At 40.6% G+C, this 27,989-nt stretch overlaps 1 protein-coding gene across 2 annotated transcripts; it reads left to right on the top strand.

Annotated features, from left to right (window-relative positions):
• ZNF106 (zinc finger protein 106) lies at window positions 1–27,663 on the top strand. Of its 2 annotated transcripts, XM_010151302.1 has the most exons (21): window positions 1–82; window positions 1,383–1,444; window positions 3,071–3,268; window positions 5,459–7,555; window positions 8,340–8,964; window positions 9,859–9,928; window positions 12,507–12,661; window positions 12,755–12,815; window positions 13,034–13,372; window positions 15,929–16,706; window positions 17,087–17,142; window positions 17,642–17,787; window positions 18,103–18,237; window positions 19,380–19,496; window positions 20,343–20,534; window positions 22,187–22,249; window positions 23,170–23,289; window positions 24,142–24,213; window positions 25,217–25,288; window positions 25,915–26,061; window positions 27,383–27,663. In XM_010151302.1, exons 1-21 carry the CDS (start codon window positions 29–31, stop codon window positions 27,437–27,439), a joined length of 5,616 nt encoding a protein of 1,871 aa, XP_010149604.1. In that variant the 5' UTR covers window positions 1–28; the 3' UTR covers window positions 27,440–27,663. The 2 variants fall into 2 exon arrangements, with proteins under 2 accessions (XP_010149604.1, XP_010149605.1); XM_010151303.1 differs by lacking the exons at window positions 3,071–3,268; window positions 5,459–7,555 and having other exon boundaries at window positions 29–82.
• The last annotated feature ends 326 nt before the right edge of the window (window positions 27,664–27,989 follow it).

The raw sequence follows: 27,989 nt of genomic DNA, 5'->3' as shown, positions 1-27,989 counted from the left end.
GGGATAAGATCTTTCCAGAATAATAAGCATGGTTCAAGAACGAAAATGCATATTATGTCATATTATGTACAAGTCAAAAAAGGTAAATAATTAATGCTTTACATCTATCGGTAGATACTAATAGGAAATGTGTGTAAGAAATGCTTCCATGTTAAAATCATGTGAAGTATGAGGGTTTTCCCCTCTACCAGGAATATATTGATCTGAGTCTATCATAAGTCAAATAATATATTTGCTGTGCTTTAGCGTATCTTTCTTGGATGAGCTGAGCACTATATTCTGAATGTTAATATTGAGATCTCGCCTTTTCTTATGTTGCTGTATTGATACTAAAGTGAAAAGCACTCAAACTCATTTAGCTATAAATTGCGATATGTTAATACTGTATTAAACAATTTTTAAATTCCTTTGGGGAGGTCTGTGTTTCTGTAAGGAAGGAGAATGTGGAATTATGCAGCGCAGCATGTGTTTTCATTAATGCATCAATTTGGTGTGTATTTTGTGTACTGCACATTATGCAAAGCCTACACTGAAACTGCATGTTCCTTAATGAGCCTTCCTCTATTACTTAGCCACATGGCACATGGATATCTTGCAACTGCCTATGTATTAATTCACACAGCTCTTCAAGGTTGAAGATGTGTCCGCCTTGCAGATGAGATTTCACAGACTAGAGAGGGTAGTGATTAGTATCTGTTCTTTGAAATTTTCTAAATACTTCAGCTTAAACACCAAGAGAAAGTTAAATCTTCAGAACTGTTTCCTTTCCTTCAGTTATGAATATTCTTTCCCTTGCAGAAGCTCTCTTTCAATAACAATGGTAACAGCACCGCAGTTCACGGACCAAGGTTGCTGCAAACAACAAACTGACACGTTAATATACGTCTGTGCTTCTGAAGTGTGTCTGGCAGAGTAAAATAGTACCTGATGATGAAGTTACAGCTGTGTCCTAATACAAATGCAGAGACACTGCTCGGATTGCACAGGAAAACCGTGTTTGAAGTACTGGGTTTCTGGAGAGTGGTATCAATGAGACTTACAATAAAAATGATGATTGACAGTAATTTGTCAAAAATCAGTCTAATAAGCTTTGCTACGTGCACTCCTGTTTGTCTTTCTCCTGGAATTCTGCTCCCCTTTTGTTGAGTTCTGATGACTCTTGTATGTCCTTCCTCAGGAAAGGTAACATTATATGACTTCCTGAGAGTGTGACTACTTACGCTTTCATGGTCACAGAAATGGGAGTGACAACTGCTACAGCCCTACAGGAGTAGAGTACACCTTCCTGTGAGGCCAGGAGAGTTCTCAAAAGTGAGCTTTTAAAATATGATAGACTGTTTTGTTTTGTTTTGACCAATTTTAACTTTTTCCCTGTGTTGAAGGAGATGGAAGAACACATGAGAAGCATGCTTCACCACAGAGAGCTTGAAAACTTGAAGGGAAGGTATGAGAACAGTCTTGCATCCTTCCTCTCTGTACATTGTGTATGTCACTGTCTGGAAGAACTCATGTCCTATTTCCCATACAAGCTGAATTGCACCATTTATTTTTATGCATCACTTAGTTCCATGCCTTGTGATAAAGCTGTCAATGAACGTGTTCTCTTAATGTCAGAAACTCAGGAGGAAGGCAATAATGTTGAAGAAAGCTCTTCTATATTTCTTGGGCTGCAGTGAAATAATATTTAAGAACTTTTTTTCTTGGCAGTTTCGTGCTTGCTCTTGGAAGCACTAGAATTCTGTGGCAGAATTCTAAAACTTTGGCAGAATTATGAACACGTATTTTCTTTTTAAAAATGTATTTTGAAAGTTGTTAATGGTGTAGAAACAGTTGTGGATCTTTTAAACCACTGTGAGAAGACTGATTATCTTGGATGTGAAGTCAGCATCTGCTTGAGTGACTGCCTTGTTCTCTGCCACCCTGGTCCAGTTGTTCAGTTAAGGGATCTAGCCATGGTGGATGGTGCCTTCCTTCGTTTTATTTGCAACCTTTGGAAATACGGAGCAGCCACTTAAAGGGATATTCAAAGCATCCTGATAATCTGTAATTTTTAAAGCTCATTTTCTTAAATAAGCTATAAGAAAAAATGAAAAAAAATTTAAAACTCATTTTTTTAATGAGCTTTAAAAAAAGCAGGAAAAAAGTAAGGATTTTTTTAAAACATGAATTTTTTAAAAATCATTTTTTAACTGGTAAACATATTTTCCTTGTTTAGGTTTATTATTAACAGTGTATTTCCTTAACAGTGGAGTACTGAAAGGATTTTTCAGGAGGACAAATAAGGTATTTTTAGAAATCTGAATTTCTTAAAAAAAAAAAAAAAAAAGGTAAAAAAATGTTGTAACCGTGTTCCAGTATTCACTGAAACATGAGTAAAGCCATTTGTCTGACACAGCTGTCGACTTCCTGCAGCTGAAATAATTTCTGTATTTTTTAGGATAAGTCCTCTAAAGTAGAAGGCAGACCGCATGCACACTTGAACCAAATAAAGCACAGTGAACTGAAGGCACCCTCCCATCACTTGCTGTGCTGCACAGTCTTTGGATTCCAGGCAGCAGTCTCAGCTGTCCCAGTTTAGGTTATGTTGCATCAGGATTGGCTGTATCCATGTACTGCCTCCTCCCTTTTCTAAATTTCACTGGGGGAAGGCTAAAGGCATGGATTAAATGTAGAAGCTGTCACCAGGCTTCCCCAGTGCAGCTGGCACCATGGATGGGCTTCAGAGCAGCTCCTGCTAGCTCTGCAAGCCTTCCACTGCCTCCTCGCTCACTATGTTTCCTCTGAAAAGATTTTGAGTACAACAATTCAAGAAGAATTCCTCCTCCCAATTAACACAGCTTTATTACCAAGTCTTTTACCTCTTGATTGTTGGAAAAAAATCTTTTAAAAACCCACCATCAAACAACTAGACCTTGAAAGAAAAAGCCAGAGAATTCAAGTAACCTAAATCTACTGAGCAAAACCTAGTTGCCTTGAACGCAAGCACCTTCAGAGGAAACAAAGTAAGACCGGAGATTCCTGCCATGCCTGTTGGCAGAGTTGAAAGTCCACCCTCTGCCTCTCTTCCTAGGGACAGCAACCATGAATGCCGGGTGTGCAGGGTGACACTGGTGGGTTTGTCAGCATATGCCAAGCACATCTCCAGCCAGCTGCACAAAGACAATGTTGATGCCCATGACAGAAAAGGAGAGGAGAAAGAAGAGGCAGAAGAAGAATACCTTGACAAAGAACTCATTCAGCTCATCAAGCAAAAGAAGGAACAGAACCGGTGAGTTTTCCTTTCTCCTCTTAGGTCATAGAATTGCTTTTAACGCAGTTGGGGTACGCTCCAAAGACTTAGGTGCTCATAAAATGTTAACTGCCTGTAGCCAGTGTACAATCCAAGAGACCTGTGTGGGTATTGCAGTTCAACGTGTAAAAGTGTTTCTGCTGAATGTTCTTGTTCTGTCGATCCACTACTAGTAAGGAAGTACAACTGTTCTCCATTATGGATAAAAACAGTCCCTGCTGTGGAATCTTGTGTTTGGAGAGCCCTAATGTTTTTATTTTAATATTTGATACCCATTTCACTGACAGATGTGACAGTAGTGCTAATATTGTTTGAGGCAGGTGGTGTCTCTAGGAACCTGGTGTTTTAGAAACTGTTGCTGAACATGCTTTGTTATAAAACTTTAGTCTGTCTGTTTTCAAAATGAATTCGATTGTTCTGTAAATGTTGCATTGAAATCCCATAATCCTTGAACGAAATGTCTTACCTGTTTTATCTTACTGCTTACCATTAACTAAACGTAATTCTAGTGGCTCACTGTGAAATAGAAGGCTGCAGAGGGTAATAAGTATTGCCTTATATCTTCCATGTGACTCTGCAAGTGTGCGTTTCTAATACGATGTTCCAGTTGGGAATATATTGTTTGAATGTATTTATGGCATGGCAATGATATTAAAGGGGCATATGATTTTTGAAACAAGATCTTGCTTGCTGTGGACAGAAATTTCAAGTAGCATCTCCAAGTGCACAGATCTGTGGAGATTATTTGGTTTTGACACCATTCTGTCATACTGAAGTGTCCTTGTACTGCACGATGGTCAGGTTTTCGTCTCGGTCAGTGTAGATAGCCACAACATCACTTTTCATGTTTTTATGGTGAAGGAGTAATGCCATGGTTTTCTGAGGCAACTAAAATAGTAGAAAATCTCCCTTTGCTGGGTTGTGGTTTGGAGGGAGAAAAAAAGAAAGTACATGTATTAAGTTACTAATACAGCAAAATTGTTTCCATTAGATCATAATCTAGTTGAGTCAGCTCCTAGAACTGATTTTTTTGGATTCCTGTCTTAGAGGTCACCATCTTACACAGTAGGCCATTTCCCATTATAGAGTAATTATGTGTGCACCCTTTAGCAAAACTGGAATGTGTTGAAACCTTAAAGGGTGGTACAGTATGAATTTTCAGTTTAATCAAATCAACTGGTTTTTGAGCAGTAGTGTGAAAATTTCCTGTCTTGCCGGTTCAAGGATCTAGAATGAATGTATTCCTGTAATGGCAGAAAGAAGCATTTCTGTAATCAGTACTTTTCTTACAAAAAACTCCTCATTTGGTAGAATAAATACTTAGAACATTTAGACTGCTGACCGTGGGAATAGCCGTTGGTGTTAAGGCAGCATTTATCTTTAAATGTACATGTGATAATTTACCATGTGTTCATGGTAAGTTGCCAAGCGCAAGTAGTTTCCAAAGGGCAGGAGATAGTGCTTCTGGGAGGCTCATATGGACTCAGTATTGCAGGCTGTGGGCTGCCAGTCTCTTGGTTAAAAGGAGCCAAAATATTTTTGTATCTGAGGTGCAACTTCCGTGGAAGTTTTACATCTGTGTTTCAATTTAACCTCTATAAGTGGAGACATGATCTCAGTTGTTTTCTCCAGTAAGTAGGATAACGGCTTTTCTCAGCCTTACTTGCCTTCTGTTTTGTATCAATTCCTTCTAGTTATGCCATCTAACACCAACGGTGTAGTCTTCAGAAAAACTAATTATCTCACTCCTAATGAACTTTTAATCTATTAAGATTACTCAGATTACAAAGGTTATACAACAGAAAGAATCTTTCTTTTTGTTTGTTTCTTATTAGTACAATAACTAGTAAATAAAAAGGAATATTCTTTTCTGAGTTAAACAGAAATATTTAAGAATTAGTCCACGGAACTGTCCCTGCACCAATTCAGTTGTTCTTGTAAGAGCAGTTTTGACGTATCGTATTTAAGTAAAGGTGCACCATTAGTTTTGAAAGGCAAACACTATAGAAGCCTGAAAAGTAAAGCAGCTAAGTAAGTTGCCTCTGTTTCTTTTTATTAACAACAACAACGAAGTTCTCTTCCCAGTGCAAATAAGATGCATGAGGCTTGTGTGCTGATGGATTTCAATGGAATGACATCAGAATTTAGGCTTTTTTCAATTTTCTGTAGGCAAGCCGAACCAAGCTGTGCAAACCAAGAATTAGAATGTGATGATAGGAGATCACAGAGAAGGCGAGAAGAAAGAGCTGCTTACAAAGAAAGAGAAGCTTATGATCAGTCATCAAGACATCATCGTAATGCATCACAAAGGGACTGGAAGTGGGAAAAGGATGATTATATTAGTTGTAGACAAAGCAAATTTTCACACAGTCAGAGGAACATGAATATAAACAGACATTCAGGTGGCCCAAGGGGACGCTCTGGCTGGCACCAAAATGTTTCAGGAAGCTCTTCAAGTCGGCGTAAATATGGCAATTCTGGAAATGTTTGGCATCCAAATGGGCGGGGAAGAGGAACATCAAATTGGCATCATGGTGCCAGGGATAGAAATTCTACTTGGCATTTAGAAGGAACAGTTCCTTTTTCTAGCTGGAATTCCAAGAGTTATGGAGGAAACAGGAAATGTACTTCTCATGGTGCAAATGATTGGAATTTTGGAAGCTCAGGAGATAAATATTCAGTAGATCCAATTAAATATAATAAGGAAAGATATGTGCGGCAGTGGCAGGAGAAAGACACTGATGTTCTCCCATATAGAGATAGAAAAAATAGGAGTGACTTGCTTGATTTTACTAGTGATAAACTTCCTTCTGAGAGGGCATTGGATTTTAGTATGGTGAAGCAACCAGAAAGCAAAAGAGCCAGTGGAAAAAGTGGCAGCCCTTCCAGAGATAAAATGCATCGCTGGACTCCCTATCCATCCCAGAAAGCTGCAGAGCCGCCGCAACCACGGTCTGAAGATAACGTTTCTAACACTTCAGATAAAATGGATTCTGCATTTATGCCTCTTACTGATTCATCATTGAAAGGAAAAACTTGTGAACCCAATGTTAGCCTTTCAAAACTTAAAAATCTTGAAGCATCTCCACCTTCTAATGTAACCTCAGATCACCTTGATTCTTGCAAGGTAATTGAAGACTCTTCCAGTGGTGAAAACCCAGACAAGGATGATAGCAGAAGCAATAGGATGCCATTGCTGAAATCCCCTCTTCTAAATATCACAGACATGAAGTTGTCTTCCCCAAAGCAAGACAGAAACAGTATCTTAAAAAAGATCAAGCTTCTATTATCCTCAGCTAGTGGCAAAGAGCAGAATCATTTGAATGCGCTGAAATTGGAAACAAACGGTCTCTCCTCTTACTCATCGAAGCTGCCTGGTGCATGTGCTGATAACTTAGAAGACAACAAAGATGTGCTTGACAGCAAGCTTGGAGAGACTGTTAGTAATTTAAGTGAAGCAAAGGAAGACCCCAAAGATACGCAATCCAACCGTTCCTTGCAGAATGCTCCCTTAAGATCTTGCAAGGTTACAAGTGACCAGAATAAGGAAGAAACTGGGAAAGCATTGCCAAAGGATGAGTTCAAAATCAGTTCATTACAAGATGTGAGCGATGACAGTTTAATGGGAAGAGAGAAGTTAAACGCAAGAGTTGAAAAGTTGGGTTCTTCTGTTAGTTCTTATTTACCCCATGACACTCCAGAAGGTAAACCTGCCACCTCTGAAAAGGAAGATGATGAAAAGCCATCTGCTTCAAGTATTGCTTCTGCTGATCTAAAAGATTCTATGTTTCAGATGGAATCCACAGTTTCTCCATCAAGTGGTCAGGACCATTTGCATATGGATTTGAAAACCTCCCCGCAGGATGGAGAAGGGGATGAAGAACGTGTCAACTCACAGGATCACTTAGAAATGGAAGGTTTTGAAAATCCTTCAGATCATGAGCTGCAGAAAGGGGGAAGCCAGTCACTAGGCCTCCTTCTTCCTGATTTAAGCAAACTTGGCCTCCCAGCCTCTCTGCAAAGAGACCTGACACGACATATTAGTCTGAAGAGCAAAGTCGGGACTCATCTTCCAGAGCCCAATCTCAATAACGCACGGCGCATTCGGAATGTGAGCGGCCATCGGAGAAGTGAGACAGAGAAGGAGTCGGGGCTTAAACCCACCCTCAGGCAGATTCTTAGTGCTTCCCGTCGAAATGTAAACTGGGATCAAGTCATCCAGCAGGTAACCAAGAAGAAACAGGAACTTGGCAAAGGTTTACCAAGGTCGGTAGCTTTCAAAGCTAATCATGCCTCTCTGTGTGTTTGTGTTGAGCGGGAGGGTTGTTCTTCTCCAAATCTGGAATGAATTCCAGAATCCTAAAACTAAGACTTCAGAATGAAGTTTGCTATACCATCATGTTTTGCATATACACATAATTCTGAGTTTTTGTGGTTGCTTGCGGCTGCAGATGTCTGTCCATAGAAAAGTAAGAGTAGTCTGCTGCTCAGAACAGATTCTGATTGGTGCATAACTGTTGCTTAATATCTGAATATGGACACTAGCTACTTCTAGTAAGTGGAAGAATGTAAAAATGCAACCAGTATGTGCACAGTGCTGCGACAGTTGCTTGTTTCTTCGCTTCTTCAAGACTACAAGAAAGGCTTGCAAGGCTGCAGGCAGAATAAATGCTCCCTCTTCATTTGTTAATATTCTAGTCTGATGCACAGTTGGTTTTGTGTTGAGAGGAAGCAATTGTAAGATTGCTTGAAACTTGAAACTTTCTCTAAACCTGATGTTTTTGAAGTGTCTTGAAAAGATGTCATAGTTGCTTTTTCAGATGTGGTTTGCAAGAACAACAATGTGATTTCTGACTTGGAAATCACACTGTCAGTTCTTAGCCACTAAATCTAATTTTGTGATCCATTTTCAGATGAGACAGAAAGCACAGAATACCAGTGTAATGGGTTGCCAGAACTCTGAAAGCAGTAATGTGCATAAGGGGAAGGCTTTTTTCTAGACTTAGCTGGCATGTTACATGTGTATTTATTCTTTTTTATCTTTTTAAAGGTTTGGCATAGAGATGGTGCCTCTTGTTCAAAATGAGCAAGAGGGTCTAGAACTCGGTGAAGAATCCGATCTGTCTACTCTGGAAGGATTCCAATGGGAAGGGATTTCCTTAGCAGTAGCTGGCTCAGCCAGAAAACGTAGCTTTTCTGAAAGCAGTGTCATTGCAGACAGAAATCCTTCAGCTTATAGCTTCTTCACTGAACAAGCCAAAGCAAAAGAAAGTGGACAAAGGCAAATAATTGCAGCCAGCCACTCACATCACACAGCACCTGGGTGTGAGGCAAGCACTGACATTGAGGTTGGCTTGAAAGGGGAGAAATCATCTCTTCCTTTGTCACCATTTCTGTCTGAAAGAACCGAGACTGGTGGAAGGAGACACAGCCTACAGACCACCTCTGAGGTCGCAGGTCTTGCAAAACAAGACCAGGAGAGCCCAGAGAAGAGAACACCTCTTCTTGAAAAACAGAATGTACTTGAAATCTTGGAAGAAAATCGTCCAGCTTCAAATAATGCTTCACTGCTTGCAGTGTCTAATAACATAGATGCAGCTACAGACAGTAGCTGCACATCTGGTACTGAGCAGAATGACAGCCAAGGAATTGGAAAGAAACGAAGAGCAACTGGAGTAAGTGTGCACCTTTGCCCAGCTTTATTGCAATAAAAAATGGTTTTTCCCTGTCAGTAGTCATTCAGCCTTGGAATGATCTCTGCAAGGAGGACTTTCTCCATTTGGTTGTCTTGTACATTGATAGCGTCAAACTGATTTGCTTGTTTGACTTAATTTTCTTCAAGAATCTTATCCATTTCTGCCTCCCTAGTGCAGGACTTCTGCTTAGTCTTTTTGAATTAGTAGGAATGGCAAATGCTCTTAAATTTTGATTTGGTAGCTGGCATGTTATGCTGGTAAATGAGAGCTATTAAAATATTTCCATGGAAGTACTTGGTGTTGTAGCAAGGATCGTGATGTTTCAAAATCTAAATGGAAGCTAGGCTGTAGTAGAAATTTGTTTTCCTTAGATGTTCCTGGTTTTATGGTCAAGCAGGGAAAGACAACCCTTTCTACAAAATTATGTACTTGAATCTGAATTTGTTTCACAGTCCTGTATTGGAGTTATCCAAAGGGGCAAAAATTGTTTCTCATCAAAACCTTCAGAATGATTTTGTTATATGCAAAAAGAAATAATTCTAATTCCTCACTGATTTAATCCTCTAGACCCTCAACTGAAACCATAGAGCAGGAAATCAGGCCCAATTGTGGTCTTAAACATCTGAGTAAGTAGAAGGCTGTCAGCTTATTTAATATTTCTTCCTAGTTGAGATGAAAACATGGCACTTGGTCTGTTGCCCTCCTTCTTTTAAGGGGCAGTGGGAAGGACAAGTTATACAAGAATGTGCAAAATCATTTGTATATTGCTCTCTGTGGGTACAAGTAATACTCAAAAAGACAGTGGATGTTTGACTTTTTGATTTAAGCAAAATTGCTTTGGTAACTTTTGTTAATAGAAGATTATACTTGCAGGAGGGATCTTTTCCTGAAATCCCTAGTCTAGAGAGAAAGAATAAGAGAAGAAAAATCAAAGGTAAAAAAGGTGAGTGAATTTCATACATATGTTCATCTGGTACAGAGGTTATAAATACCTAGTAGTATTTTGACTTGGCTAAAATGATAGATCCTTAATGTTACTTTGGTGCTTCTTGGGCTCTTACTGAAGACCGTAGGGTAGGCTGCTCTCAGGTCTGCCACACATTATTGTCATAGAATCATAGAATCACTGGGTTGGAAAAGACCTTAGAGATCATCCAGTCCAACCATATCTGTCCGCCACTAAACCATCTCTCTCAGCACCTCATCCACCCGTCTCTTAAACACATCCAGGGATGGTGACTCCACCAGCTCCCTGGGCAGCCTGTTCCAGTGCGTGATAACCCTTTCGGTGAAGAACTTCTTCCTTACGTCCGAAAGGAGTTGTCTGGAGTCCCGTCTTAATTTGTCAGAAGTTGCTTTTAAGAGAAGATTTTGTGCCTCCTTTCTGCCTGCAGTTAATGTTCCCAGTTGCACAGATGAGACCTTTGCTTTCCCCTGCTCAGGGAAGAGAGATTTGTTGCTTCTCTGGGCTGAAGTTCTGAAGGGAGAAGCACCCATGACTCCCTTGTTATTCAGCCATGCAGGTTTCCCTTCCTGCTTCTGGGTGGTCTTACCAGAGAACTTGTGCCCTGCATAACTTGGGCTTATTCTGTTTTTCACATCTCTGGCAATACTTCTTAATTTTTGTCTCCTTCTTCCCCGTCCTTAATGGAAATGAATGTGGAATGCCTCACTCCTTCCTCCTCCCGACCAAAGAATACTCTTATTCTGGCATTAGACAGGTGTCATGGTTTAACCTCAGTTAGCAATAAAGTACCAAGCAACTGCTCGCTCACCTCCCCCCTCCGCCTCTTCCAGTGGAAGAGAGTCGGAGGAAAAGACAAGGAAGCTCGTAAAATTGAGATAAAAACTATTTAATAATTGAATATAAATGAATATTATAGTCATACTACTAACAATGCTATCAATAAGTAAAATAATAGAAAATAAAACATGATACCATCGCTCAACACTCGACGACCGATACACAGCCAGGTCCCGTATAGTGAGAGTCAGAGCCAGAGAGCCAGAGCCCGAGAGCGATTGCAGCAGAGTCCAAGTGAGCCCCACAAGCAGCAGCATGACTGGGAAAGACAACTCACCCACCCACTCACGAGCGAGCAAGCAAAGGAGTTAGCAAAGCCCTTAACAAAGGAGCTAGCAGAAGAGTTAACAAAAGAGTAAGAGTTATGGCCCCCCAGCCCATTCCCCGCTTATGGACCGAGCATGACGGGCTGTGGAATGAAATACTCCTTCGGTCAGTTGGGTTGGCTGTCTGAACTGTGTGTGTCCCCACACTGCTTGTAGTGGGAAAGTTGGGAACACAGCTGCAGTATCAGAAGCTGAGCAAGACCTTGAATTTGGTGCAAGCACTCCCCAGCACCAGCTAAAAAGTCATCAGTACTTTCCTTAGGGTAAATCCAAAAATGCAGCTTCATACCAGCCACTGTGAAGAAAATTAACTCTTTTCTCACTGAAACCAGCACAAAAGGTCTTTCTCAAATATGCGTAACTCATCCACATCACCATGTATCAAAATTAACCGTCTGTGGTTTAGGGAGAATGTTTTCTTTGGCAGCTAAATCATTGCATCACCACCTGGGAGCTTTGGAGTACAGAAGATAGCTTTCAAATGTTCCAGTTATCTTTTTTTAATTACTTGTTTGTATTAAGATTTGTTTGGAATGTAGGGCAGTTTGTATGGATGCTAATGCTTGTGGGAACTAATATTTCACTACTTAAAAAGGTGGGTTCTTTTATCAGCCTCTGTATTCAATGACTAGTGTCTGTAATGGAGACTAGTAACACATTCGACTTAGTAAAACCTCTCCCATTACTTTTCTTCAGCAGCATCGTTGTTATAGTAAATCTACTCAAGGAAACTATAACCTGAATGAAACTAAGCAGTGCTCAAACTAAAACTTAATTTGCTTGGAGAATCTTTGTAATGCCAGAGGACTTCAGAAAGGTGTACGGGAGGATCTTTTACTGAGTACAGTGCTCAGAGACACTTTCTCAAGAGACTGCGAACATGAGTCTCATGGCCCAAAATCCATCCTGGATAGTAAATGTTGTTTTGTCATTGGGTTCTTTTTCTCTTAATGTGCCTTTCCTTGGCCTTTGGATTAACTGAATAATTTCAATCTTGTTTAACTTAAATTTGCCTTTGCCTTTTTGATTACATGAACAAAAAATGTGTATTTGTATTTTATGCACACGTGCACTTCAACAAAGGATCTTTGTGGAAGACTTTGTCAACTAAACCAAATCAGTGCTGGCAAAGCTTTGATGGAAATAAAGTTGTTAGAGTCAAAACTGAGATCCTGTAAAGAGGAATACTCGACTTCGCTCTTCTTTCATGTACATGGGGCTATTCCCCTGCATCGATATTCCTTTTCAGCTTCTTGTATGACTGTTGGTGCTTAACCTAATTTATGTGACTTTGACATTTTGAGGTGTTAGTATTTATTGAGATATCATGTGTAATGTATTTGAATGCATTGCCAAATGCAATTACACTCTACATTTTGTTTCTTTTTCAGAACGTTCTCAGGTAGACCAGTTGTTGGCTATATCACTGAGGGAAGAAGAGTTAATCAAGTCCCTGCGTAGTGTGGACAGCAGTCTTTTGCAGGCTAGGTCTGCCCTGCATGCTGCGTATGTTGAGGTTCAACAGTTCCTTGTACTACAGCAACAGGTAACAGTGAGCTTTTGAGACTGAATTAGGAGTTAACAGCCTGAAAAAAATGCCTTAAGTAGGACTGCTTTAAACCGCAACTCTTTTTTGCAGATAACCATGGAAATGAGTACACTGAGAAGTCAGAGAATCCAGATCTTGCAGGGGCTACAAGGTACGAGATACTATGGAACAGTGGAATGCTGACTCTCATACTCTTTGAACTCAGCATCTTGTAAACATTGCGTTTAACTTAAATTCACTCATTTAAAATGTGCAATAAAACTTAAGTCATTATTGTTGAAGTGTGAGCTGTCGTCTTTGGTAGTGGCTTTTTTAAAAATGTGAACGTTTTTATTCTGTTTTGGTTTTCCTCTCTTCTTTTGCCATTAGACACGTATGAACCTTCCGAACTATCAGAGCAACTGTCCTGCAGTGTCTTAAGTGAGAGAAGAAATAGCAAATCTCAGATGGCAGCTGACTTGATTCCTGCAGGCTCCTTCTTGCCCTTTTTGGACACTTCGTCTTCTATACCTCCTCTGGGAGCGGCTGTTCATGTAAACATGCCATCACCATTCCAGTCTTCCGGCAGCACGTCTGCTGCTCCTCCTGACTCCTCAGTACAAGTTAAACGAGAACCTGTGTCTCCAAAAGGCTCAGAAGAAAATGTGAATTCCGTACTCCAGAGCTCTTCATGTGCTTCACGAGCAAAAGAGATGGAGCGGAAGGATGGTATGTATGGCTTCTTTTTGTTTTAAGAGAACTAGCTTTAAGAAAATGAGGAAAATATTTTTTTTTACTAGAAGAATGGAAGTTGCATGTCAGACCTGCAGCCTGTTGTGCAGGGGTGAACTCCTGTTAACCTGCGTAGGACTTTGTCAAATGAATACTCTTAGAAACTGGGACCTTCTTTACAACACATCCAAATGGATTCCATGTTCTTGAAATTGTTAAGCACATGCAAATTCTAGTCATATGCACCTACAGGTTTCTAGTTTTACTTTTTAAACAAAACAAACATGAATTTGCAGGTTACATACTTTCATTTATTTAATAAAAACACCTCAAACCTTAAAACCTCCTGTAATTTGTGTCTTCTACTCCGCATCATTTAATGGACATTGGTAGCTGAAAATCCACCTACAAAGGAAAAATGCATGCCTTAAGATCTTTTTTTGACAAATGATGACCAACTACATTAAGAATATTCTGTGTTCTTCTGGGGCCCTGCTGGATAAGCACAAAGAGTATAAATTAAAGAGTATAAATAAATACCAAAGAGTGGTATTAAAAATAACAATCTGTCATATCTGTCTCTCCAAATCCTACTGGTCTGGAGGTCCTGGTTAGATGTAATAACCTCGTTCAGAGTTCGTGTGATGTTATTAGTGATTTCAGTAAACAATTTACAGTAAGGAGGATGTTAGGCACTGGTCACTGATGTGAGGGGAGTGTGTAGGAGAGGGCTACCAATGAAGCTGTGTGTTCCTTTTTGTCTGGAGGAGGAACTGCTGAATTAACTGCAGTACTGATGTGAGACCTACTGCTGCAGAAAAATGAGATCTTAATGGCTATAGCTGAAATTGCTAACTCTTAATTTAGAAACTTTAAAACCCCTAAAACTCATGTGCTGTAGTCTGTGGTCAAAGGCTTAAATGTTATTGATACTTTCTTCTGCAACTTGCTACTGTGACTTCACAGGCTCTTAAAAGCTCAATCATCCTTTACTTTCCTAAGAGCCTGTGAAGTTAAGCAGGGTGACTCTAAGGACAGTTGTTTGTCTCCCGTAACTCTGTCACCCAAACCCTTAACTTAGATAATTTGGAATAAAGATTCATAAGTAAGATCCTTGTTAAATACAGCCAACACAATTTTCTTCCCCCTTCAGCTGAATTGGAAGATGCTATTGGAAAATGCCATGCTGTTCTACTTTCATGAGCACACTTTTTTCTCAAGCACAAGATAAGTGTTGACTGAATTGAAGCTTAGACTTCTTAAATACAAGAATTTGAAAGGGTTTTTAACCTTTTTGCAGTTTTCTCCTGCATAAATAGTGCTTTTTGTGCTTTCTTAGACACCACTGCGTTTCCTGTATTCCACTGCATTACATTAATGTTGTATTATTAATTAGACAGGGATTATGAAGCTGTAGGGGTGTACACTGAAGCGAACCTGGGGCGGGAGGAAGAATCAGCTTTTGTATTTGTTTTTGTTGTTAAGACTTAGCTTGTGGGAAGCCACTGCCTTTCCTCCTCTTTCCCGTTTTCTTGGCACACGCCATTCTGTCATGGTTCACCGTCGATGAAGAGAGGTGACGTTTTTCTTTAACGTTACAGTGATCACTAGCTGCAGCGGCATAAATTTACTTTCAGGGAAATTCTGTAATTTGAGGGGGAAGAATTCTCTCTGGGAGCAGACTCTCTGCTTTCTAGGGGGTTGAACATCTGGCTTGTCGGCTCCCTAGGAAGTCTGCTCAGCCTTGCTTTGAGGGAGATGATGACATTTTTTTTCCTAGCTACCAGCACTCTCTCCCACCTGCAGAACTGAGGGATTCTGTTTTCTTGCACTACCATGGTGATTTCCTACTTCTTTTCTATCACCTGCAGTACTCCGAGTGCTGAGAATTAATAACTTATGGGTTGAGAAAGTTCAGTTTAAGTTGCCAGTTATTCTTCTTTTCCTGTTTGTTTTGGTTTTAAGCTACCACATTCCTTCCATCCCCCTTCCTGTGGGAAATGAGGGATGCACGGTTAGAGGTGTATTCAGAATTCAGGGCCTTGTGCCTTCTTCCCAGTATAATTCAACACAGTAACTGTTTAAACCTCGCCTAAGCATTCATTTCTTCTGTACAGAGGGTTTTCTAACAGGTTGTAGCTGAGTATGACAGTTATGGGTCAGGGAAGAACAGCTGCTGTAACTGTGGTGTACCCTACACTGACAGCAAGTTCTAGTTTTATCTTAGAACTTCCCATCTGAGGCAGGTGTCAGTGTATGATTCACCAAAAGTTGTTTCTCAGAACTTTAAAAGCATATAGTCAGCAAGCAACTTGAATGATGTGCCCCATTCCTTTGCTTCTGGGTACACAGATAAACATTGCCCAGCTATGTTTTTTAAAGGCTGGGTGGCTTACTGGTATTGCAGATCTGACTGTGCACATAGCTTTCAGCATGTAGGAATATGTACTTCACATGCGCAATTCAGTATGTGCAAAAAACGCAGGGAAAGCAGTTTTGCATGAGTATTTATTGCTGCACAGATGGAATATAACACTGGTCTGTTTTCTTCAGATGAGACCAACCAGAAAACTTCAGTGTTTCCAGTTCTCTCTGCATACATATCCATATCAGAGCTGGCAGCTTGTTTCCAACACGCTAATCAAGATGTTCACAAGCCTGCTGTGGACAGGGGAAAGGCTGGACTTCCTGAGAACCCTTCTTCTCATTCACTCTCTGTTTTCAGCAAGAGAGAAGCAAATGGTACAGTGACTGAAAGCTTTTTACCGAATCAGTGTAGCACTTCCCTTCCAAAGCATTCAGTCCTTCTAGAAATGCCAATGGATAAAACCCCCAGTCTGTCAGCAGAACTGTCTGAGCAATGGACGGCAACCACTGTAGTCCCAGCAGAAAAAGGGAACAGGAGGAGGAGAAAGTTAAGGAAGAAGAAAACTCTGAGGGCAGCCCACGTGCCAGAGAACAGTGATACAGAACAGGATATAATTGAATCTAAGCCTGTCCGGAAAGTCAAGGGTGGAAAAGTTCCTAAAGGAGAAAAAGTTACTACATCCACTCTTCCAAGACTGGAAGATGGAGCTACTGCTCAAACAGCAAGAAACAAAGATGAGAATGCCAGTGATGCTTCCCTGGAACTAGTGGAACTTCCAGCACCCCAGTGTGAGGTGGTTGACGTTGGTTCATCAGAGTTGGGTGACGAGAAACCAGACAACCCGTCAAAGAGGGCTTCACGCAGCGCTGGGGATCAAGCAGTTCTAGAGGCGTTTTGCTCTGGTTATGATGAAGTGAGCTCTACCAGTGACACTCTCATAGATTATAGGGATGATGGGAAAAGGTGAGATTATTGTAGGTCTCTCAAAAGTAAAACCATTTGGCAGTATTCATAAGAGGCCTCTCTTTTTTTCCTTTATTTTTTTTTCCCCCATTCAGGAAGTCTTACAACATCAGTAACTTAATTTCATGCGGGAGTGAAATAAGGGAGGAAAATTAAAATTAAATTTGCTTTTTTGGCCCAATGAATGTGTCTTGTTACCTACTGATTTCTCTGATACAAAAGCAAGGCTGCTGTCCATGGAAAGTTTGTTTTTGAGCTTATATGTCACAGCCTATTTTCTACTGGGGTAGAAATTTTCCAGAGTATTACTTACACTGATATTTTGTCCAAAAATGAATATGCAAAGTCCAATCATGTTACTCTTTATTTCTGTGTTACAGTGTGACTGAGTTGCAGAATTCCATATCATCCCTAAGAGGGTCAAAGAACTCATCAGGTATATCTTCTGATCTTTTCTTCTGATACATTGTGTGTAGTGTCTTGCAGGATTTACAGTTAATCTTGGTCAGACTGCTTTCAGAGGGGAGTTTTGCCCTGAAGATAAAAGCCTGCACTAAAAACTGAAGTGGGAAGTGGCGTATACTCACTTATGTCATCCCTCATTGAATTCTTTGTGCCTTGACCCCTCTGCATCCCCCCACCCCCTCCCACAGGAACACTGCTGTTCCCCAATCTCCACAGAGCTATAGGACAAACAATAATACAATCCTTCAGCTATTTTAAAGAACTGTCTGGACTTAACATCATATAAAGGCCTTTCTGGCATTTTATATTGCCTTCTGCCACTTACAGGCTCCAGCTGGGACCCACAATGAAATCTGACTTTAAGGTGCTGACACCATGAAATAGTTGTGCTGTTTGGTAGGAGAGAGAGCAGCAGCGTGTTTGCTTGAGTGTGCTCATGTAATCAACGTACGTGTGTCTCTGTCCTACAGAAGTGTCTTCAGAGCCAGGTGAGGATGAAGAACCTACAGAGGGAGACTTTGAGGGACACCTGGCGGCAGTGAATGCCATGCAGATTTTTGGGAATTTGTTGTATACCTGCTCAGCAGACAAAACTGTTCGTGCCTACAGTCTGGTTGTAAGTAAGGTTGTGGTAATGGGGTTATACTAATTGGAGTCACAAGGTTGCAATTCTGTTTTTATAAAGCCTTGCTATGGAGTAAAGGAAGCAGCTGCTTTTTCAAGCACTTTTTTTTTTTATTTTATTCTATCCCTTTTCTTCAACCTCTCTTTACCCTTTTCCCAGCCCCTTCTCCCTGTGAGAGGGGTAAGGGCAGATAGACTGATGCATGAGTCGTGCTTTTGTTAGCTGTCCTACCCTGTGCTGTCAGGTGCAGATCCTGAGAGGCATGATGGGCCTTTATGTCGACAGACCCTATGCTTTCCTTTTTAGAGCAGGAAGTGCGTGGCCATCTTTGAAGGACATACTTCAAAAGTGAACTGCCTCCTGGTCACTCAGACGTATGGGAAGAACGCTGCACTCTACACTGGCTCAAGTGACCACACTATCAACTGTTACAATATCAAGGTACTCAAACTCTGTGTTGGTTTACAGGTACTGCTTTTTCATGTGAGTGTTTGCAAATATAAATGCAAAAAGCCCTTTAAACCCATATGAACTGGGTTCAGCCTGGAGAAGAGGAGGCTCCGAGGAGACCTCATTGCAGCTTTCCTTTCACCTTTCCTTTTCCTTTCACCTTCATATATTTGGATATCAGGAAGAAATTCTTCACAGAGAGGGTGGTGAGGCACTGGAACAGGTTGCCCAGAGATGTTGTGGATGCCCCATCCCTGGATGTCTTCAAGGCCAGGCTGGATGTGGCTTTTAGCAACCCGGGCTTGTGCAAGGTGTCCCTGCCCATGGCAGGGGGGTTGGAACTAGATGGTCTTTAAGGTCCCTTCCAACCCTAACCATTCTATGATTCTATGAACTGGACATGAGCCCCACTTTATACCTCATTAGAGTGGAGCAGGAAAAAACCCCCATAGTGAACCATAAAGTGATTTACTACCCTTATCTTTTGGCTAGCTTATCAGCAGAGGTTTTGCTAGAACAGCATGAGGGGATCCTGAATATTCGTGATGCCCACATGCATTATGGTTGTCTGGCCATGAATATTGTATTTGTCTTGCTCTGTTTCTAACTTCATTGTTTATGGAAGGCACTATTATTCTGAGGGCAGTTGGAAGAACAGACAGAGACTTCCTGAAGCTGGACTTTTAAGGAAAAATGGTAGGAAGGCTCGTTGACTAGAAAGCCAGTATCTGCTTCAGGGGCCAAACTGCCAGAGATTTTTGATTCTTAAGCTGATGATTCATGACACTTCCCTGTGGGGAAATCCATGGGGATTCCTCAAACTCAAGCATGTAACGGAGTGTTCTTCATGTATATATAGTCTGTACTCTGAACCTCTGTATGCATTAGAGGTTGTGGCTAGAATAAAGCTTTTAGGTTATAAATGGTTATTGAAATACAGTCAAGTCTCAAAGACAGGAGTGAGCTGGTTAAAACCAGGATCAAAATGCCATGTGACACCAGACTTTCAAATGTTTTCTGTTGGTCCAAAAAATGCAGCTTGTAGGTGAAAATCATTGTTCACTTCAGGGTTTTTTTCCCCTGAATTCTTTCCAGTTAATGAAAAGCCTTAAAATACTTCTTTCTATTGCCAGACCAGAGAGTGTATGGAACAGTTTAAACTGGAAGATCGAGTGCTCTGTTTACACAGTAGATGGCGGATCCTTTATGCAGGCCTAGCAAATGGCAGTGTGGTTACTTTCAGCATAAAGGTTAGTTTGCTTAAATATTGGCACCTAAGAGCCTGTTGCAATGCTGTTTCTCTCCATGTTGTGTTTCTTTCCATTGTTTCTCCTAATTATTAAGTGTATTTGTAATTGACGTATTTTGGAATAAAGAGTCCTGTTGGCCCCTTTTGGTCTTTTATTTTGTCAGGGTATGCAACTGTCCCATCTGCCCTTCCCTCTGGATAGCTTTCTCTTAACTGCTGTATTGTCATGTTTTTCCTTAAGGTCCCACCTGGCCTACCAGTCATCTGTCGTGTTTTCTGACACAGCTGATTATTTATGAATCCTGTTCTCTTGCCCATCAGAGTAGTGTGAGAGACTTTAATGTGTTGCTCACTTTGCCCACTCCATCTGCAGTTGTAGAAGAGACTCAGTCACGTGGTTTTCCGGCAAAGAGGCTTAACCAGGAGTCCTCATTATATTTAAAAGTGAATAAAAATCATTAGTCAAATGTTATTTTTCTGATTATTCTTTTCATGGATCCTAGGCCAATTTCTCAAATTTATCCTTACAAGTTTAGCCTGGTTTGCATTTTACTCATAACACTATTTCCTCTCATTGTTCTCACTCAGAAGGAAGATTTACTGCACCTTTGCTAAATAATGAAATATTTTTTTAAAAGACAGAAAATCAAAGCCCAACATAAGGAGTTATTTGCTCCATTTGGAAACTTAGTTGTTAAGATACAACTCTTACCAGTGCTGAAAGGGTGTTTTACTAAACTGAAATCAGACACTGTAACACAAGTACAACACAAAAAGGACTCAGTGGTCTAGTCAGCATCATAGCAAAGTTTTAATTTTTAAATACCATTTCTTCCTTCCCCAACAGAACAACAAGCAGATCGATACCTTTGAATGCCATGGCCCTAGAGCAGTGAGCTGTCTAGCCACAGCTCAGGAAGGAGCATGCAAGCTGTTGGTAGTGGGCTCCTACGACTGCACCATCAGCGTGCGAGATGCACAGAATGGGCTGCTTCTCAGAACCCTGGAAGGACACAGCAAAACTATACTCTGCATGAAGGCAAGTGTCTCTGAAAATACATTTCTGACAAAGAATGCTTAAAAAAGGTGTTTTTTTTCTTTTTCTCTCACCTAATAGTGAGCAGTTGTGGTAGGAAATAGAGGATTTCTCTATTTTAAATTGTAAAAACTGAGTAAATTGGCAGGAAAATTGTCTCTGGTTGACTGCCATACCTCATGTTCCCAGCAAAACTGTTAGGGGGTGCGTGTAGGAAGCACGTTTATTTCATGTTGTTAGAAGAGTCAGGGAATCTTTAAATGTGTTTGCCAACAGATAAAAAGATGAAGGTAACTTTCACATACTCTGTTTATACAAACCTCAGAGGAAACTGGAATAAATGTAACTCCAGAGAAGTATTTATTTTGATAGAAGAATCACTATCACTTATTTACAGGTTTCTGGCTGCTGAGATTACAAGCTGGAACATATGATTGTCTTGACTGCGTTGCTGTGACCACTGTCATGTAACAGATTGGACATGGCTTCCATAGATTGTGTTTGTCACTTTAGATATTATGATGCAGTGGCATAGCCTTTGCCCTGTGGACTATCCTAGTCCTGTTTGCGTGGCAGCATACTTGGTGCTTTTGTGCTCCATGATGGATCTGTTAAGCTTCCTTTCTAGACTAGTACTTGTCAGGAGCACCATCTTTCTTATGTGACCAGAACATAAGTGCACAGCACATCCAGTATTTCCAGGAAACCATGTCACTGTGCGTGTGCAGAGCAGCGTTATGCATTCAGTTTGCTTGGTCCCTGATCTGCTACTGGGCTGTCCCTGAGGGTAGTCCCCAGGTAGAATGAGTTAGCCTGGTGGGCTGCAATTTAACAGCTTGTAATGGCATTGGTGAAGTGTCAGAAGTCATCATTAGGATACCAGAGTACATGTTCTACCTCTTATGTAAAGAACTCAGTGCATGCTCTTTTTTTATACTCTCCGTTGATCTTAAGACTGTCAAATTTAGGAAATACTACAGTATTACAACATCTTAATGTTTTGCTTGCCAATTGTCATGGTTTAACCCCAGCTGGCAACTAAACACCACACAGCCACTTGCTCACTCCCGCCTGGTGGGATGGGGGTAGAATTGGAACAGAAAAGTGGAAAATTCATGCGTTGAGGTAAAGACAGTTTAGTAGTTAAAGCAAAAGCCATGCACACAAGCAGAACAAAACAAGGGATTCATACACCACTCCCCATCATCAGGCAAGTGTTCAGTCATCTCCAGGAAAGCTGGGCTCCATCACATGTAACAGTTACTTGGGAAGACAAATGCCATCACTCTGAACATCCTCCCCTTCCTTGTTCTTCCAGCTCTATATGCTGAGTGTGACACCATACGGTATGGAATATCCCTTTGGTCAGTTGGAGTCAGCTGTCCCGGCTGTGCCCCCTCCCAGCTTCATGTGCCCCCCCAGCCTACTGACTGGTGGGGTGGAGTGAGGACCAGAAAAGGCCTTGACTCTGTGTAAGCACCGCTCAGTAATAAGGAAAACATCTCTGTATTATCATTACTGGTTTCATCACAAATCCAAACGCTATCCCATTACTAGCTGCTGTGAAGAAAATTAACTCTATCGCAGCCAAAACCCGCGCACCTGTTACATAACTGTTACAAAAAGGCATTTATTTGTTTGGTTTTTTTTGTAAGGTGGTGAATGATCTGGTATTCAGTGGCTCCAGTGATCAGTCTGTCCATGCACACAACATTCATGTAAGTCTCAGATAAAGTTGGAATGACTTTTGCTATTAAGGCAGTGAATTCCTGTGCTATAAAGTCAGTATATCCAAAATTTTTTGACTGACTGGTGGGGCAGAATAGCTTCCAGAAAAGGAAGTCATATGATTTCGTTAATGTGACTATGCACTGTAGCTAACTAAGGAGGGATGCAGGGGATAAAACAGCTTGGGAAACATGAACATGCTGACTCTTGACATATGAGATGTAATTTCTTTTTATCTGGGGGTCTTGCTTTTGCAAATATTACTACCAGTGTACTGATAATGTGGAAAGCGTTAAGAGCAAAGCCATGTGAGAGATTCTGGTGGGGGGAAACGTTTCTTTATTACAGGAAAAACGTGAGGAACACAAATAGCATTCCAGTCTAGCTGGTTCAAAAGCTGTTATATTGTTGGGAATGCTTTGTGTTTAAGAAAGAGAATGCCACTCTCTTCCTCTTTTTACACCATCTTTCCTCCATGCCAGCAGAAACATTCATGTAGCTACGCAATGAGTTAGATGAAGAAACTTAGCAGAGGTGAATTTTAATTGACAAAAATTGTCCATTTTTGTGTATTTAGCTAAATTTGCTCACTGATCCTTGTGTCTACATCTATACTGCTAGTACTAATAGCACAGTACTAGTTGCAGGATACGTGGGAACATGTAACTAGTGACAGAAAGAGGAGAAGTAGAATCTTTTCAGCGGCGTGCATTTCTATATTTTATCATAACCTAGCACTGACTTCACAGCCAGTGGAAGTCTAATGAAGGGTATTTCATTTTTTTTTTGGTATAGTGAGCACTGTAGCTAGTATCTAGTTTAGATAAAACTGGTTTGTTTCGTTGTCCTTAAAAAAAAACCAAAACAACCAAACCAAACACCTGTTTGCCTTTGCTGTTTCTGGCCGCAGACTGGAGAGCTGGTACGGATCTATAAAGGCCACAACCATGCAGTAACAGTTGTCAACATTCTTGGCAAGGTGATGGTGACAGCATGCCTGGATAAATTTGTTCGTGTTTATGAACTACAGGTAAGAAAATAGATGGTTACTAATGACATTTACCTGATGTGTAGACTAACAATTTTGGTGTCAAGTAGAAGTTGTCTTTGTGCTTACGTGTCTCTGGCCCATCCCTCTGTTTCCTGTCACTCAGAATACACAGTTGTCTCACTGGCCAAAATACATCAGTTTTATAGAATATAACATAAACCTTTTTTTTTTTTTTAAACAGCCTGGGTTATGCTTAAATATTGGCAACTCTGAAAAGTGGAGAAACATGAAAGGCTGAGAGCTGGGTCTGTTTAGCCTGGAGAAGAGGAGGCTGAGGGGGATCTTACCAATGCTTATCAATATCTAAAGGGTGGGTGTCAGGAGGATGGGGCCAGGTTCTTCTCAGTGGTGTCTGGTGACAGGCCATAAACTGGAAGACAGAAGGTTCAACCTGACCATGAGGAAACACTTCTTCACTGTGAGGGTTACAGAGCACTGGGACAGGCTGCCCAGAGAGGTGGTGGAGTCTCCCTCTCTGGAGACTTTCCAAAGCCACCTGGACTTGTTCCTGTGTGCTCTACTCTAGGTGATCCTGCTCTGGCAGGGGGGTTGGACTAGGTGATCTCTAGCGGTCCCTTCCAACCCCTCCCACTCTGTGAATCTGTGAATTAGTTTTGTCTGCTTGAAAGACCAAATGCTTAGTTGAACTAAAAGACTCACAGAAGTAATGTAAGCGAAAGTGAGCTTTTATGATGGCTTTCAGGTTTGGAATCACTCAGGGAGTTTAGTTGCTAAGCAGGAAACTGTTCGTGAAGCATTTCCATTTGAACATCAGTGAAAAATGGCTGCTAACTGTCACACTGTTAAATGTCTGTTTCTGTTTCTTTCAAGTCAAATGACCGCTTGCAAGTCTACGGAGGCCACACTGATATGATCATGTGTATGACCATCCATAAGAGCATGGTAACTTCCTTCTTTTCACTGGTCTCAAAGAGAAGGTTGTGATTTCTCTAAGGTTGTAAATGTCCCCAAGACAGTTTAACCAAAGAACTTGGAAATGTCAGCCAAAAAATCAAGTTGCTATTAACAGCTTTGTATTTAGGTATTATTATTGTATGGGGAAAAAAATACCTTCTATACCTTACTGTAGTCTTAAAACAATAGTTCTGTTTACAGAGATGATTTCAATGAAGTCTAGAAATAGTAAAATATTCCTTCTTTTCAAGCATCAATCATCTTTGACTTCTACTGAAGTCACACAGATGCTAGAGAAAAACTTCACCCACAGTCATATCTCTAGTAACCTTTGATAGAATCTAAACAAAGGTATGCAATTGATCTAGCTGCACAGATTTCTTCATGCATCTGCTATGCAAGATAGGTTTCAGAAGCACCTCTGGATAATTAACTTGCTTAAAATAGTCATTAGAAGCACTTACTTGCCTGCATGTGTAGGAACTTGCAAACTTTTTTTCGGATTGTAAAATAAGAGGTATAGTAATGAAGAATCAAGTCTAACAGAACTGATCTACTAAGTGAAATATATGCTGCCCAGGTTTCATTCTCATGTGAGTGAGATGGAGAACACTCAGGCTTTGTGTTTACTGTCTGAGGCTTGAACTGCCCCCCAGCCATAGTCTGTTTTGGGTGTTCTCAGAGGTGTTCACATGAGAAGCTTAGTGACGAGTGAAAGTCTCCACACGGAGCAGATTGGCCGTTACAGCCTGGTGATGTATTTCCAAGAGACAAAATGACTTGAACAAAATGCAATCTTCAGCCTGCAGAGTTTTCTGTATTGTGATTAATGTTCTTTATGGGATTACAAGTGTCTGACATACTTTTCATTCCAAAGGACATTTTTGTGTAGAGCATTTGCGTAATGAAAGTGTTTGTTAAGATGTCGTTTTGCCTACCTCTTCAGGATATGCATCAGTCTTCTCTTTATCCATAAATGTTTCTTTTTCAGATCTACACTGGATGTTACGATGGCAGTGTGAGAGCTGTGAGGCTTAATCTGATGCAGAATTATCGTTGCTGGGTAATGAGCAAAATGTTTTTAGCCTTCCTTTGTTATACTTTAGACTAATTTTCTGGGTGTGGTCACTACTCAGTCTTGCATAGCTTGACCTGTGATTTATTATAATTCAGTAATATTCAAAAATGTATATGTACATTTTAAATGGAAGTATGTATCACTACTTCCATTTGTAAAGGTCGTTAGTATGGGTGTATGCTTTGGGGCAAGTTGGTAGTAGCATTTTAAATTATTTTTCTTTCTGGCAGTTATTAGATAGTGACATGTACCTGTTTAAAACCCAAAACTTCAGCTGAGTGACCTAGAAAAGCTGATTTACTAAATAAGTTTCATTAAATTCCCAATGACCCTTCTTAGGTAAGCTTAAATCTTGTAAAACTAACTCTCTTCCTCCTGCCATTCTTGCTGATGGTCGAGGCTTGGCTAGAGGCAGGAAAAGTCTTTGTAAAGCGGTAATTACAGGAATAGTGACCGTTGAGAATGGAAGTGGAATAAGAAGATGAAAAAGGTGCAGGAGGTGGCATGTATGTGAACAGTCTTGTTAGAGTATTGTGAAGTTGTAAGAAGAAAAACATTGCAGTTTGTTTGTTTGTTTTCCTGGCTTATTCTGGCCTGTTGTTTTCTTCCAGTGGCATGGATGTTCACTGATCTTTGGAGTTGTGGACCATCTGAAACAACACTTGCTAAATGACCACACCAACCCAAATTTTCAGACCCTGAAATGTCGTTGGAAGAACTGTGATGCTTTCTTCACTTCCAGGAAAGGTTCCAAACAGGTATGTCGTTGAATGGATGTCATTGTATATGGTAGTACTTCATATCACCACAACTGTGGGACTTGATCCTGTTTCCTTTAAAAAGGGTTAAATTCTTTTAGCCTTGAGAGGCTTAACTGCATACAGTTACGGCCATACAAGGCTGATCGGGTTCAAATCAACCTGTGACAGGTGAAGACTGCAGCTAAATATGACAGCTTGAGATATGGTTCATTTAAAGCACTTTGATCCTAAAATATTGTATGGAAACGGTAAAATTCTTGAAATAATAGATGAAATCTTGGTAGCTATACTCAAGAGTATAGAGTACTGGGAGGCCTACAAGAGTACTGGGAGAGGACTTTTTACAAGGGCCTGTAGTGATAGGACAAGGGGTAACGGGTACAAATTGAAATCAGGGAGGTTTAGATTAGATATCAGGAAGAAATTCTTCCCAGAGAGGGTGGTGAGGCACTGGGACAGGTTGCCCAGAGATGTTGTGGATGCCCCATCCCTGGCAGTGTCCAAGACCAGGCTGGATGAGGCTTGGAGCAACCTGGTCTAGTGCAAGGTGTCCCTGCCCATGGCAGGGGGGTTGGAACTAGATGGTCTTTGAGGTCCCTTCCAACCCTAACCATTCTATGATTCTATGATTCTAAGATGTTACTAAGTTTTTGTAGGAAAAATCTATTTGTAAGGTGAACAAACATCAGTCTTGAAACAGATTTTCACCCATCACTACCCCCCTTCATTGTTGTGGATGCTGATGCCGCTTATTTTTCACACGGGATTGGTTTTGCTAACTATCTTTAAATAAGTATAATGCATAAATGTCTGAGCAAATGTTAGCACAAGTGGGGAAAAAAATGAAAAAGGCATGAAAGTTGGATGCCAGTTGGATTAAGTGATGTGGAAAAGAGGTGGGTGGAAGGTAGGTTGTCACCTATAGACTGACTGGTAAAATCAGCAGTTGGTGAAAGATGCAATGGAAGGAGGTTTCTTGGAGAACTAAGAAACAGAAGTAGAATGCTTCATTTCTTTTTAAGCACTGGCTTTGGAGATGTTGTGTGTGTTTGATATGCCCTTCTAGTCAGAAAGGAAGCCTTGAATCACGTGGTATGTGAGGTACTTTATTTATAGTGATTTAATAGCCTGACATTGGTTTTTGTTTTTTTTTTAATTTTTAGCAACTTTAAACAACAAAAAAAAAGTGTATTATCCAGAAGGTTATTTTCAGTGAGGTGTCAAGAATCTTTTGCAAAATTTTTTTGTTAATTTTTTGTGTTGTTGTTATTATTGTTGTTGTTATTGTTCTTATCTGACGTCTCTGGTTCTTTTCTAGGATGCTGTAGGGCACATTGAAAGACATGCTGAGGATGACAGCAGGATTGACTCATGAAGCTTTTCACCTCCCACACTGGGAAGTAATTTTATATGTCAAAATTGTTCTAAATAATACCAGTTTCTTACTCTAGTCTTTCCTCTCTTTTCCCACTTGGAATGCAAAAATGGAGTGGGGCTGACATGCCTTGCTACAGAGACTGCAGGTCGTGTTGCACTCTGTAGAAATAAGGCTGGTCAATTAAGACATGGCCCAAATGGAAGATTCTTTCAAGTGTTGAAGAAGATTCCCTCCTCTTGTCTGCTGTGGGTTTTTGTTGTTTGTTTATTCTGTGGGTTTTTTTTTTAAAGAAGCAGTCTGAGAGTCTTTGGAAGGTCCAGAGGGGTGTTGAGAAATTAGATTACTGGTGCTGGTGTTGGCAAACTCAGCTTGAAGCCCGTTAAGTGTCTAAGACATGTCTGTCTTTATGTTGTATCCAACTTTTTTAGCCAATTCTAGTAAAATTCTGCAAACCAGAATATCACAGGTTCTCACAGTGTAACCTAAATATCCAGTGTACATTTTGACCGTCTTCATAAAAAGGAAACGTATTTTATGGAGAACTGGA

Source organism: Eurypyga helias, unplaced genomic scaffold (assembly GCF_000690775.1).
Source record: "Eurypyga helias isolate BGI_N326 unplaced genomic scaffold, ASM69077v1 scaffold975, whole genome shotgun sequence".
Taxonomy (NCBI): Eukaryota; Metazoa; Chordata; class Aves; order Eurypygiformes; family Eurypygidae; genus Eurypyga; species Eurypyga helias.
The sequence above is the reverse complement of the archived record's forward strand: the minus strand, read 5'-3'. Positions and strand labels throughout refer to the sequence as shown.